General features: G+C 37.5%; 1 protein-coding gene across 2 annotated transcripts in view; it reads right to left on the bottom strand.

Annotated features, from left to right (window-relative positions):
* Nucleotides 1-718: 718 nt before the first annotated feature.
* PDK1 (pyruvate dehydrogenase kinase 1) overlaps nt 719-15132 on the bottom strand; it is a 37820-nt gene continuing 23406 nt past the window's right edge. For both annotated transcript variants that reach the window (XM_029226040.1, XM_029226041.1), the window contains 3 exons: nt 9055-9165; nt 5543-5656; nt 719-3415 (listed from right to left, as the gene is read on the bottom strand). In XM_029226040.1, the coding sequence (XP_029081873.1) occupies nt 3275-3415; nt 5543-5656; nt 9055-9165 (366 nt within the window). In that variant the 3' untranslated portion in view covers nt 719-3274. The remainder of the gene's footprint in view (nt 3416-5542; nt 5657-9054; nt 9166-15132) is intronic.

Here is a 15132-nt window from a genome sequence, read left to right on the forward strand (position 1 = left end):
TACTTCACGCCACATTTTTTCAAGTGCATTCAGTTTGACTATAAGAAAATTTAATTTTGGGGGCCAGAAGTTAATCATATACAGTATTTGCAAACCAGCTTAACTCAACCCTGATTACTCATCTGTTTAAAACTTCACATTTATGGCACAGCAACTGAAGATGCAAACGAATTGGTTGATTTTTTTTTTTTTTTTGGCTTCCTTTCTGATTGGCTGTTCACAAGGCCACAAAGGGACCCTAACACTAGTAGTCTGTTTCCCTGGTTCTTTACCTATGCAGTCCTTTTATGGAACTTGTTGGCTTTAATAATGAAGGGAAGATTGATGGTCATATCCCATTCATCAGGATCAGGACAGGAACCTGTCTTTGACTAGAGGAGTTTAATTTTGACTTTCGGCTGGTACAAGCACACAGTAATGCTGGTTAAATTAAGGCTTTTCCTATCTTACTTATATTGTGAAAAGTTATTCAAAGAGTATACTAACATAACCTCTTGAAAATCACATAAGAGAAGATGTTCATTTATGCAGTAAGTCAGTCATCTGTGGCTGTTTGGATAATGAAAATCTAGCATAACTCAAACCATACAAACGACTGCCTGCTTTGGCGATTAGAATATACACGTTGGAAATCTAAACACTTGCTCTACCAAGCATAGTGAGGTGCACTGTGAGCCACATAGCTTCGACTTTTTGAATGTTTACAGAAAGCTGACCCTTGATGATGAAAGAGACCTTTATTTTAAAAAACAATTGGTCAATTTATTTTCAGAATAAGAGTTGATCCATGTTTTCAGTTTATTGCCATACACAAAACATTTTATAAAATAATAGGGTAGACTGCCACTTCAGCATCTTCATGTAACAACTTCACAGTGCAAGGAAGTGATTACCATTAAGTATGAAGACATCTAAAGCCAGCTAGTACTTTAAGTACAGGGCAGAATACTTTTTGTGATTCTTCCTAAAAAAATGTTGGCATATTCATTAAATGCCCAGGTTACAAAAATCACTTAGTATCCATCTCTTATCTTTCAGTATATTTAAAAAATCTACATGGCATCATATTAAATGCTGGTGGGGGAAAATAGTATAAGAATCTAAAAACTTTCCAAGTAGCACAATAATTTAAAACCAACTAAGAGAAAGCATTCCCCCAAATATTTCTGTATGTAACTTTGTGTCCCTTACCACAGTAACAAAGTGAAAAAGCCATTATACCTTAAAAAGAAGCTAAAGGAAAAGATTTCATTCTTCCTTTGAAAATACAATTTCTTAGCTCTTAAATAAAGAGAGAAACTTTAATTTTGTGTGTGTGTGCGTGGATCATAAGTAAAAATATCAAATTTATGTCAGTTGTACAAATGTCTCATTTAGGAAAGAAAGTGAATACTTTGATTCAAAGGATTCGAAACTATTTCATCATTATAAGAAAAGTGTAATTTTAAGCTAAAAAAACTGTGACACATTGAACTAATATAAATCATCCACTAGCATATCCTATTGTTTATCATAAAATCCATAATTAAGGAGTAATAGGTAAAAGATCTTTTTCCAACATTTGGTCACATCAGCTAATCAGCCCTGGGCAAACACCACACACCCCGGGTTTCAGGATCCTCATTTCTTATGTGAGAGTCCTGGGCTAACGGCCCTTTAACATCCCTTCCAATTTACAAATTTGTATAGCACTGTTAAGCTTACATAATCCTTTTGAGAATGAGCTGTTTCAACTCAATGTATTTACCAGATAAAGCTCCCCATTTAAGTAGTAAAGCTGTTCTTTAAACATTTAAAATCTTACTTTAAAATTTATTTTCAGTGTACTTCCCTGTCACCTTAAAAGATGAGGTAAGACTAACAACTTAGTCTCCTGACTTTCATGGTCTCTTAGACCAGGCGGCTGACAGTGATCAGCAGATACAGCTTGAGCCCTCACGCCAATTCTGGACAGCTTTGGGCTATACTCTGAGTCTCAAAAACGAAGATGATACCACCTGTTTGGTATCTCTGTCTTAAAGCCTAACAGAGTTATAATATACTGAATATACCAAAAATTTGTACACTACAAATTAACATTCGAATGTAAACATTTGAATGTGATAAGCCCAAGGTGACTTTTTCCTGATAAAGTATAGATATTTTTCATAACATGTTTTTTCTCAATACCTGTGCATTTACGGTTCTAATCCTTTGGTTACCTGACTCTTCTTCTGTAGCCAACTTGTCTCTTGCTTCCAATTATGCTTCTAATTGCACCAGAGTCTAGAAGTCTGACCTTTCAATAGGTGAAAACCAAAATATAAAGATCTGTTATGTTAGCAAATGTGGTATCATCATTACTCACTTTAAAAGCGTGGCTTCCTAACTAGGTGAGGCATCAGACTGGTCTAGGAAGTGTTATAAAAACTGCGATTCCTGGACTCCAGCCGCAGAGTCTGATTCTGAATGTCTGGAGTAGGACTCAGGAAAACTTTCTCAAAAGCGCCCCCAGGTAATCGCAACAATCTTTAGTACAGTTTTTGCGACTCACTGTTCTGCCCTCAATTTCTTAAATTCAATTTAGAATTTTAGCAGCTGTTCGGTTTTAGTATAAAAATTTCCCATTGCATTAATCGTAAGCATATTCAAAGTAGACTGCCCATGATCTTGGTTTAGTTCCATAGGAAATCAGTCATTACAATCCTTTGCAATAAAATTAAAACATGATAAATTAACTTCAGAGTGAAGACAATGCATGTAGATGCTGAAAGGTGGCTGGTTCTACACTTAACAGGGCAACTGTTTACCACTTTAATTGTAGTCAGTCGTGTAAATCTGTAAATCATCTTATTACATCTGTCATTACTAAATAAAGGCTGGCAGAACTCCTCTAAAACAGAAAGATGGCTAACTGGCTAATCGATATTAAGGAAATGTTTCTAGCAGACATAAAAGTATTTCTTAAAAAACTACAAAACTACACAGCTTCCTGTAGAAACCCAAAGACTTCTACGCTTCTGAAGTCTACTGTAAAGAGAAAGTTGACCAGAACTACAGTTGTTTAAAAATGTTCAATTAACTGTGAAAATTTAAGTGTAAAATAGGTACAACTTCATCCTTTAGGAGATTTAATGGGCATAAAAGGAATTTAGCTTACCACTTATTCTATCTACCCAAATAGTTAACTGTGAAAACGACACATGAAGTATTTGGTATAGTGTAGTTCTGAACACCATCCCTTCCAAATTTAATTAAAAAACACATCTGGATTTTCCAGGGGTCCCAAGTGTGTCTAGGCACTGCGGAATGTCGTCATGTCTTTCGGTTCTCTGCTGGGAACACACCAGTCGTCAGCCTCGTGGTTGGTGTTGTAATGCTTCCAGGCAGCTTTGTTATATACCGGGAGTCTTTCTATTGATTCTGTTGACAGAGCCTGAAAGTCAAAGCAGGACCTAAATCAGGCATTTTTTTGGAATGCATTATTTGAGAAAATCTACAGTGGCCAAAAGGTTACTACAAATTAAACAATACTTCATTGGATTTGTATTTTATCAAACATAAGACCATCTACATACATTTTAAAATAGAGCACATCTTTGAAACGTGTTATTTACTAAGCCCAAGGCAACTGCTTGATGTGCATGTTGAGTTTATTGCTTGCGGTAATTCTCCAGCCAGCCTGGGAGCTGCTGGATTGAAGTTTGACACACGTGTGATAGACATTCTTATAAAACATGACAAACAGAAGTTGGTTAACTGAAAAAGTCAGTTAAGTGTAAAAGCATAAAAATTCACATATGTACCTTATGTAATTGTACAATCATTTAATGAAATCTGGGTTTGATCCTGTGTCTTCTCCTACATTAAAGTCACTAATTTTAGTTATAGCATGATTTCTGTATATGATTTCTGCATCATGCATAGCTGACCCTCTGTTATCACCCCCCCACCCCCGCATGCATACCAAAGTCTGCCCATGCTCAAGTCGCTTATATAAAATGCTGTAGTATCTATGTATAATCTTTACATAACCTCCTGTATACTTTAAATCATCTCTAGATTAATTATAATAGCTAATACAACGTAAACGCTATACAAATATGACGTAGATATTATGTAAATAGTTGCTGATGTGCAGCAAATTCAAGTTCTGCTTTTTGCAACTTTCTGGAATTTCTTTTTTCCTCAAATATTTTTTAGTCGTGTTCGGATCTATGGATATGGAACCCGGGGATACAGAGGGCTGATTGTAATTTCATGTTTCCACCATATTATCACAATTAATTCACCGTTCTATTTCAGCTTCCCGTGTATCATTGAGATAAACTATGTTCCTCATTATCTTCAAATTAGGATATTTTGGTAGGATTTCAACCTTAAGCCACAGGTATTCCCCAAGATGTAGAAAATATTGAACTGGAAGTTTCATTCCAATAATAGGAAGGAAGGACCTTAATTATTCTATAAGACTTCATGTATTCTATTTTTTTCCAAAATGGAGCTAGAAACCTTTCACCTATACATCATATTCTCTTTATGCTGGAACTCCTTGATCTATAGACTCAAACAAAAATGTTACATTTGATGATATAAAGGGCATCATGAAGGCAATGTTTTTAAGTTCCTCACAATTGAGATGGTTTAAAAAAAGAAAATTGTCTTGAAAGAACTTAACCTTTTCAGACAATTTTTACTTTTTCTAATGTAAAGTCTTTAGCATTTCCTATAAAATAGGTGCCATCTAGTGGCCAGAACAAGAAACTAGTATCGCTAAAAAATTAGGTACCAACAGCCCACTGCTGAACTAATCCAGGGCTTTCTATCCCTGTAATTTATACTGATTTGTCAGATAAACACATGGAACAACCCAGGCAAGTCTGTTTCCACCAGGTGAGCTATATGCTTACCAAGAGTCACCTGTAATTGTTCCTAAATCTGTTAATATACTTAAATCTGTCATTGTAATTTAATCTAAGTATTGCTTTTAACAAAGCACAAAAAATGGGCGGGGAGGGGGGGGTTCTTTGAAAACTAAGATGAATGTTTCATAAAGACTCATGAAGGAAAGCCACATAAAAATTGCTGTCAAATCAGAAGACAACTGTAAGGAAATGCATAATAATCAACAAGGATTATGCACTTGGCTATTTCTTTGATTAAAGAAACCAAAACAAGGTATTGTAAGTATAGCTTCTGCAAGAAAGACAATTGAAACTTCAATCTGCAGACCCATATGCAAATGAAAGGCCTCAGCAAGTACATCAAAAGGCTGGTGAATCAATGTCAATTCATGTGTCTTATCTTACAAATTTAATTTTAACATAAGTTTTTGAAGCCCCACTTTAACCCAGTTTTTTTTCTATTAACAAAGCCCTGATCATTACAGTCGAGCGTTTCTTACCCACAGTCAAAGAGATCATTTGTCAAAGCAGAGAAGATCCTTGTAATAAAAACATTTATATTTTAATAGCACGAGGTAGAAGAAAATTTCATTACAGTTAAATGCTGGCATCTTATAATCAAAGAAGTATCATTAAGTCCAGAAGACTATAGTCATTACCTTAATGTAGATAACTGCATCTGTCCCATAGCCCTCTAGGGAATACAGCTTTAGGTCTCCTTGGAAGTACTGTGCATAAAGGCGTGATATGGGCAATCCGTAACCAAAACCAGCCTGTTTGATGAGAAAAATGAAATTCTATTAGGAAAGCCACACACTGAAATACTTCTCTAATTAAAATAGACGTTATTGGAGTATCCCAGGGCTATCAGAGCCCACATCTAGAAGATCAGTTAATACTTAAGTATTAAAAATGATCAAGCTGCAGCCCAATTGAGTACTGCATTAGACGGCTTCCCTCTGGTCATTTAAAATTCCTCATTCTTCTTATTTGTATAAAATGACCTGTGGGGGTCTAGAAGAAGCATGGTTCTCTTCTTTATTGCCCTGCTCCAGAGCATCCCAATACTGCTTTCGGTGATACTACATAAAACATGGCCTCTCTCGGGAGCAAGGGTAGAAAGAGCCTGGTGGCAGCCTAACAGAGCCTGGTGGCAGCCTAACAGATATATGTCATGGCCTCACACCATGAACTGCAGCCCGTGTTCCGAACCTGAAGAGATCCCTAATAGTTCTCTTTTAATTCTCACTGACAGGTCACTTACCCTGCTTAAAAATCTTTGAAGCACCCCAAAACCCTCCCCACCCCCATCATCCAGACCCACTGCCTAAAAATCCAAGCTTCTAAAAAAGAGCTTTCAAGACTGTAAGATCAGGTCTGTCCACCCACTTTCCAGTCCAGCTGAAGTAAATCTCCTCCTAAGTCCCTCAAACAAATCATGTTATTTTTCACATCTGTGTTCATTCTGTTCCCAGTATCTGGAATGGCCATCTTTACCTGGATAAATCCTACCAATTCTTTAATACAAAGAAGAACATTTGGATAAATGTAAGAAAGGGTCTTATCACCAACTCAGATGTTCAATGACATTCCATATAGTACTTCAGTAAAGAGTGTATGTGGATTCAGGAATCTTCTATTAAAAAATCCAGGCTCTGGCCTTATCTACCTCTATCATTTATTACTTGATTTTTTTAAACCAGAGTTTCTGTTTACCCCTCCAAATCAACTATCCATTCTCCACATTTCTCCTTGCCCTGGGAGGCTGACCTGAACAGATGTCAGTGGATTTCTGTGCCCTCTGGTTCCAGTGGGTCTAGCCAATGGGGAACCCAGTAGGAGTTCCAAGGGAGTCAAGTCAGGGTATTCATCCCCTGCTTCTTTCTCACTGAGGTTGCTTCCCCTGGGCAGGCTGGGTCCCTGGGGAGTAAGCAGCTGCTCTGCAACTTTCCCTTCTGGGTTCTGCTAACTTCTCCTTCTCCCCTGGAGTCAGGGTGGTGACAGCTCTGCTGCTGCTAGCCAGGATTCCTGTGCTATCCCACCCCTATTTCTATAATTTGTCTCTTCGTAGATAAGCCTTCCTTGAATTATAATTATCTCTTTCCAGGTGGGACCCTGATTGACACATTAAGTGGCTCTAGAAATGGCCCCAAGAAAACTGCATGAGCAGGTGGCTCAGGATCCCATGGTACCTGATCTACTTTATCACTGCCTCTCCCTGAACCTACCACACCTGTGGACCCATCAGGCTTCCCCTATAAGTAGTTAACATAAAAGTAAAACAGCACGGGCCTGGTCCACTGCTGGATCTACACAGTGTCCCACACCAGCCAAGGTGGACTGCCTTTTCACTACAGCCTCTCTCAGGGCCGGGCCTGAAAGACAGGAGTGAAAGCAAATCCTACCAGTGGGTGGAATTCAAAGTGGAACACCTACATGGACCATGGGCAGTGGCAAATGGGCTGGCTGGTCAGAGACTCGGAAAGAACAAAACTGGATTAACAGAGAAGGTCTGGAAGAGGGAAATGTGGACAGTCGTCTCTGAACAGGCTTACAGCGTGAAGACATTCCATCCATGTAGATGCCCACCAGAAGGCATCACGTGGAGGAAGCTCTCAGTAATCAGGTATGACCTGATGACCACTCCTGTGGAGGTCAAGCAGCCTTTCCCCAGCTGCGCCAGTGCTTGCCTACTGGGTCCACTTACAAAGGGGTCATGACATCAGGAATGAGGCTATGTAAAAGCTTAACAATAGGCTTACCCTCGGTAAGACTGTGTAGGTGTAGGGGCAGCCTGCACCACATCAAGCCTCCTGTTTTCTTAAAAATTCAAGTAAATTTTGCATCCTAAACAAACACTTACATGGCATTTACTGTGTGCCAGGTACTATAAAAAGCATTTTAGATATATTAACTCAATCTTTATAATAATTCGATTTTTTTTTTTTTTTTTTGGCCACACCACGCTGCATGTGGGATTTTAGTTCCCCAATCAGGGATCAAACCCGTACCCCCTGCAGTGGAAGCAGGGAGTCTTAACTATTGGGCCACCAGGGAAGTCCATAATTCGAAATTTAAAGCTGGGGAAGCTATGGTATTGAAAGGTCAAAAATATTCCCAAGGCTACACAGCTAGAATGTAGTAGAGCTGAGAATGGACCAGACAGTTTAGACTCAGAGTCTGGACTAGTACAGTATGCCGCTCTCCACAAAAATTCTACAATGTTTGTTCACTACAAAAGCAGCATATCCCTTTTCTCCACTTCTTAGAGTAAAATCAGGATCTAAGAAGACACTGGTGTTCATTTGACCTTTTCTGTCCCACGGCACATGGATGCCTACCCATATCTCAACTTGAAAAGCACATTCCTAGGGCAATCATTTTAAAAGTTTGGTAAGACATGAACTGTATTACAGTTGTAGAATGTGCTGTGCAATTAGAATGAAGTCCTTTTAGTAACTTCCTAGGAAAGAGTCTAAAATAGACCCATCTTATACTGTTTTTAATCACATTACAGTGTAACTCCAGTGTATATGCCAGAGAACCTTCAAAGCCCGGAAGAACAAGAGTTCTTCCAGAATTACAGGTAAGAGATTTGGCAAAGTGCTCTTCTGGGTGTTGGAGGACCATGAATGAGTCCATTCAGAAGCTAACCTTATTAAAACCTGAAAATAGGTGACTATGATCAGTTAAAAAACCTATTAACGCCATTATCATTTGAGCCATTTTCAGGCTGGCAATTAAACTGATCAGAGCTCTAGTCATACTTCTCAGTCTCAAACATGTAATCTTTCTAATTACAAGTACTTGAGGGGAAAAAAAACCCAAACACTGAAGATTAAACCAAGTACTAGTAAAGCTGGTAATTTAGGCTTCACATTAGAGATAGTATATCAAAATGTGGTTTACCACGTGGAAACTACTGACACACCACTATTAACCTTGTCCTTGCAACAAGAACTCTAAAACCATACTCCTTGTCCTATGCTCTTATCATTTTAAAAAAGAGCATTTTAAAAACTATAAATTTAGAGGAAAGTGGGGCTTTTCCCCCTTAATAGCTTCATTTCGTCCTTGTGGTGAAACCTACACAATGGCTTAACTGATTTATGTGGTAAATTATTTTATGACAAGTCACAAAAATCTGCTTCACAATTTCTTGATCACATACCAAGGGCACTGCTCGGGACGTCTCAACGCGAGGCCGGGGTGCAGTTGAATACATGTAGTTGAAGAGTCGGTCAATTTTCCTCAGAGGAACACCACCTCCTCGGTCACTCATCTAAGGTAATAAAGGATCATAGCCTGTCACCAAGTCCAAGAAACAGCAAAATACCAACACATGCTGTGTCACCATTTAACTGCTGGCTGAAAAGCTCTGCTTTCCAAAATGAATACCACGTGATACAAGTTGCGAATGTAAACATTTCCACCACTGCTGGACTTAACCCCTCTAACATGTAGAATTCTAAGACATAAGAACTCCGCTGTAATACAAATTTCAATGCTGTGGCTTTGTGTAATTATTGCAGTCACACTAATGATGCAGTACAGCACACAATGGGGCATAGGCTTAGCTTATCTTGGATGTAACAATAAATTTGTAATTCCTTTCTAGCAGGCAGTTTGGCAACCAGATGAAACATGCATGTACCCTTTGACACAACGTTTATCCTGAGAAAATAATCCGAAAAGGATGCTAAGTACGTATGAGAATATCCATCACAGTACTGTGTAGAACAGCTAAAACTGGATTACCACCTCAATAGGGGGCTATTTAAGTAAACTAACATACATTCTAAAACAGAATACTATTTCGCCACTAAATATTAGGTAGAACTGTATGTACTGGCATGAGAGGCTCATAAAATATTGTTAAGTAGCAAAAAAAAATGGAGAAGCATTTATGACATTCTAATTCTGCAAAAATTATAAAGAAGTCTAACGAAATATAATTGTCAATGGAATTATGAGTGACTTTCTTCTTTTGGGGTTTTAGTTTCTTAATTTTTTTCCACAATTACCTCTATTATGGAAATAAAAGTATAATTTCCATTTTCAGGGAGGAAAAAAACAGAACCATTTCATTGTGTTTTAGAGTCTCATCTACAAGTAATTTCACAGCACAGTCTCCCAGACAACTTTCTGGTGAGTTATAAAGGACACAGTTCTTTACATTGTTCTTATGTCATTTTCCAACTCAAATCATATGGTAGATTGAATTTAGTAATTTATTTAGATTGTCTTCATTGTTTTCCTTCAGTTAACATGGACTTGTTTTCCGAGCTATCGTACAGCTTATCTTTTAATCTACTTTAGCCATTTTCCCTTGTCACAAAATCTAAATTGATTCTATCTATAATATTAACATGGTTGTGATATACAAACCTGCTTTTAACATGTGTATAGATATACAGATAAAAACTGTATGGAATGATACATATTAAAAAGCCAATTTGAATGGCTTACAGCTGAGTTTTTATATAGTCTCTAAAAATATTTATGTGCACATCTATTACACTCACAATGGAAATTCATAGCTATTTTAATTTTTCAAATACAAATCTGCTTTGAAATATCATTTGAAGACTGGCCTCTGATGTCTATAATTAGATAACTACAGTATAAAAATATACAAGCACTTTATTAAGAACTTATATATGTAGCATTATGCTTGAAATTGTTCTTGGCTATGAATTCAAGCCCCGTGAAGAGATTTATTTTAGTAAGATGAATGAAGGGCTCTGGGTATTTTCTGAGATCCATCAATTTGTTAATTATTCATCCTTTAATTTAATGCTCTGCTGCACATTTACTGGTAACATGAGTCAAGTGTGGTTCTATAAATATTAAGTAAACAACACATTAGATACTAAGATAAAAAGGTACACTTCAATAAATATTTTCTGATTTTCCTTAACCTTTTGGTCAGAAACACTACAGCAATCCAGCAGGTAGGAAACAAGAAGTGATTTCCAGCCATAGGTTAGTATGATAAAAGCAGAGAGTGGAAAAGAAAGGCCAGGGGTGACTCTGAGAAGTGTCATCTCATTAGAGGTGGAGGGGTAATCTAAGCCATGGAAATATAGTTAAAAATTAATAAAGGTAACTGCTTTTGCTTTGCAGCCAAAAATACAATAAACTGGAACCAGTACATTTCTGAAGTGGTCAAAAGATTTTCCAAGAGAATTGTAACAGGTATTATAACAGAACCTGAGTTCTTTGGGAAAAAGGGACAGAGGGAATAACGGAGAGACAGACAGACACGTTTGGTCTGCATATATTTAAGACAAGAAGAATGGCACTCTGATGACAAATATATTGCAAAAGAGATGTGAAAATTGAAAAACTCTAAATATTATTTGAAGAAAAAAAAATCAAGAATCATAGAAACATAAGCCTACACCAAGGAAAAGGAAAGAGATTGTGAAGGAGAAGGGCAGTGTGGAGTAATGTCAACAGGAAGGCAGAGGAAGAGAAGTTTGCCAATTACTTTGAAAATTTTCTCCTCAGCGCATGAAATCACCACCTCTCAATGTCATCTGAGACCTGCCATCCCTAAAGTCCTGTTCCCCATAACACTAGGCTCCCTGGGCTAATATATGTGGATTTTCAGGTCCACGGGAAATGAACCACTACTAACTTGATGACAGTTCTGAAGGCAGGAAATTTACTAATCCTGAATTCACCCATAGCTCCTGAAGTTTCTTAGTCAACAGCTTTTAAACGTCCAGTTTGTAAAACTGCTAACAGTGAATGAACCAAGACATTTAAGTTTTAATTTATAAGACATGTGGCTGTAAACACTTATGTTATTTACTGAATATAGACCAAACACCAAATCTGAAACAGTAGCTAGACTTGTAAGTCAGAAAAAACCAATTCTTTCGCAGGATTTTTAGCAGAGGGATAAAAAGTTAAATAAAAAAAAAAGTCAATAATTTCAACAAGCTAAAAGAGTGGGGGGCAAAAAAATCCAGGCCTTGATCCTGAAAAGTCTAGAGTAAGTGATGGGGATGAAAGCTCTACTGAAGAAAATTAAAGCAAGCATTTAACATGGAAAGCGGTAACAAGAGCAGATGCAGTCATGTGACCTGGATGTGAGGAGGGCCTGATATAGCTAAGCACTTGTACAGAAGCTTCTGGAACAGTCTGTTCAAAACCCTTACAAGCCTTTCTTTTTTTAAACAGCTTTATGGAAATATAATTCACATACCATACTATTCACCCATTTAAAGTATACAACTCAATGGTTTTTAACATACAGGCATACCTGTGAGATATTGTGAGTTCAGGTCCAGATACCACAGTAAAGCAAATATCACAATAAAACGAGTCACTTGAGTTTTCTGGTTTCCCAGTGCCTATAAAATTATGTTTACACTTATCCTGTAGTCTATTAAGTGTGCAACAGTATTATGTCTAAAAAAAATGTACATAAACATTAATTTAAAAATATAAAACAAAAAACCATTAGAATATCAAAGATCACTGATCGCTATAATAAACACGATAATGAAAAAGTTTGAAGTATTGCAATTACCAAAATGGGACACAAAGAAATGAAGTGAGCAAATGCTGTTTGTAAAATGATGCCAACACACTTGCTCATCGTAGGGTTGCCACAAACCTTCAGTTTTTTACAATAATGCTGCAAAGTACAATGGAGTGAAGCGCCATAAGACAAGGTATGCCTCCATTCACAGGTATGTACAACCACCACCAGTCAATTTTAGAGTATTTTCATGAAACCACGGGCTCTTTACTGATTACACTCCTAAGCAACCACTAATGTATCTCTTGTCCCTATGTATTTGTCCATTCTGGACTTTTCACATACATTAAGTCATAATGGGTGGCCTTTTGTGATTAGTTTCTTTCACTTACCATATTGTTTTCAGTGTTGTAGCATCCATGTTGTAGCATGAGCCAATACCTCATTCCCTTTATGGCCAAATAATATTCCATTGTATGGACGTACCACATGTCTGTTGATCTATTCGTCAGCCGATGAACATCTGGGTTGTTTCTAGATTTTGGCTACCGTGAATAATGTTTCTATGAACACTCATGTATAAGTTTTTGCTTAAATACCTGTTTTTCAAGCTTTTGGGGTATATACCCAGGAGTGGAATTGCTGGGTTATTATGAACCTTTCTTTATACCAGACAGACACAGAGTCCCTAAGCAAAGCCTGTCCCCCAGCACAGAATGAGTCACTGATGAGTGCTGAAGAGCTCAGTGAACCTTGATCCATACAGTGATGGATGACCACAAGTAATGGAAAGCAGCTGCAGACAAGCATGCTAAAGCACAAGAAACACAAGCAGAAAAAGGTGCGAGAAAGACCATGCTGCAGCACAACTGAGGCCCCAAAGCGGAAGACATATGGGACTTATTCTGAATCAAACAGACCCTAATAAGCAAGTAGCTGACACATAACTAACCAAAAATTAGGCACACATTAGCATCTGGAATGGAAAAAAGTGACACGTTCACATTACCTTTTCAGCAGAGAATATTCCCATATATTTATTTGTGCCTCATTCTTTTATATGAATAGCCAAGAGGGATAAACAGAAAAAAGGAATTCAGAGGAAACAGTACAGAGAGCTGAAGCACTTTAATTTTTAAAAAAATAACTAATATCACTATCCTCTGAGTGATTTAAAAAAAAGATGAAACCAGAACAGAATACTACAAAAAAAAGGAATAATAAAAAATAAGTTCCTGGGAAATTTATAATAGAAATAAAAATTCAATAGAGGAGTTGGGAATTCAAAGTCAAAGAAATCTCAAAGTAGAATGAAAAGTTCAAGATATAAAAAACAAGAAGAAAAGATAAAAATCAGAGGGCCATTTCACGAAGCCCAACATCTTTGAAATATGACTATCAGAAAGAGAAACAGTAAAGAAAGTATTTCAAAGAAACAGTGGAAATTCTAAAGGACCCAGCTCAATGGGTACAAAAAGGCTCACATCAAGTCACATCATTATGAAATTTCAGAACAGAGCTGAAGATCTTAAGAACTTCAATTAAACAAAGAAAACAACAAAACCTGTCACTTATAACTGGTCACATACAAAGGAACAGGGATTGGAATAAGCATAAGTCTTCTCAAAAGGAATAGCAGGAGTGACGTCAGCAGAAACAGTGGAGAAAGGACCTCCAAAAAGTCCTCCATCAAAGCACCAAAGCAAAAACGCAAAAATTGTCAGGACTCTGGAAATTAACCAAAGGCTTGTAGCAATCTGGGGAGTATTGACTCAAGAAAAACAACAATGAGCTTTGTGGTATTTTAACTTGGCTTATTCCCACCTCCCATTCCCCCACCCATCAACAACTTGCAACCAGAGTTGCCTGGCAGCCACTGGGAAGACTATCTTTCTCTGACCTGATTCTGTGCTCCCCAGTGCGAAAAAGTCTTCGGTGCACGTACCCCGCATCCTCAAACACTTGTCAAAAACACTTAGAGGTAACTAGTTAATCTGACAGCTGCCTGAGGCAGTCTACGACAGTTAAGGCAAATAATAGGCTACCCAAAAAACTTAGTAGGAAAAGCTAAGGAATGAGATGTCCACAGGGGCTTAGAAAAGCTCAAGGATATCCTGAAATCTAGAAGGTCATGCTCATGCCCAGGGCTATGTTCAGGAAGAACCTAAAAGGGTCCTAATCTTTCACCTCTGACTAACCTTGAGGCTCTGTACAAGCAGAACCTGAAGGTTAATTCAGAGTTGTCAACTGCCTGGCTAAACATTGAAGATGTGCCCCAATAGGCACACAGAGTCTCTTGACAAAGACTGGGAGAAGGCATTTAAAGAAACCTCGGTCCAATCATTAGTTGACCACTAAGCAGAAAGCACACACAACAAACAATACAGACATTACAGAATTAGTTTTATAATGAAAAGTCACCAAACAACTACCACCAACAACTTTAGGGACCTGGAAAGTAACTGGTCTTCAGAGTTGTTGCATCATATATATATTTTTTTACATCACACCCAATTTTCTTTATTAATATCTTACACTAATATGGTACAAGTGTTACAATTAATGAACCAACAGTGATACGTGATTATTAACTAAAGTCCACATTTTGTTCACATTATGCCTTTTTTCCATAACAGGACACCCCATTACGTTTGATTGTCAGGAAAATGTCTCCTTAGGCTTCTCTTGGCTGTGATAATTTCTCAGACTTTCCTTGTTTCTGCTAACCTTTCAGAGTTTTGAGGAGTTCTGGAA

Source organism: Monodon monoceros, unplaced genomic scaffold (assembly GCF_005190385.1).
Source record: "Monodon monoceros isolate NGI ecotype Baffin Bay Population unplaced genomic scaffold, NGI_Narwhal_1 Super_Scaffold_16, whole genome shotgun sequence".
NCBI lineage: Eukaryota > Metazoa > Chordata > Mammalia > Artiodactyla > Monodontidae > Monodon > Monodon monoceros.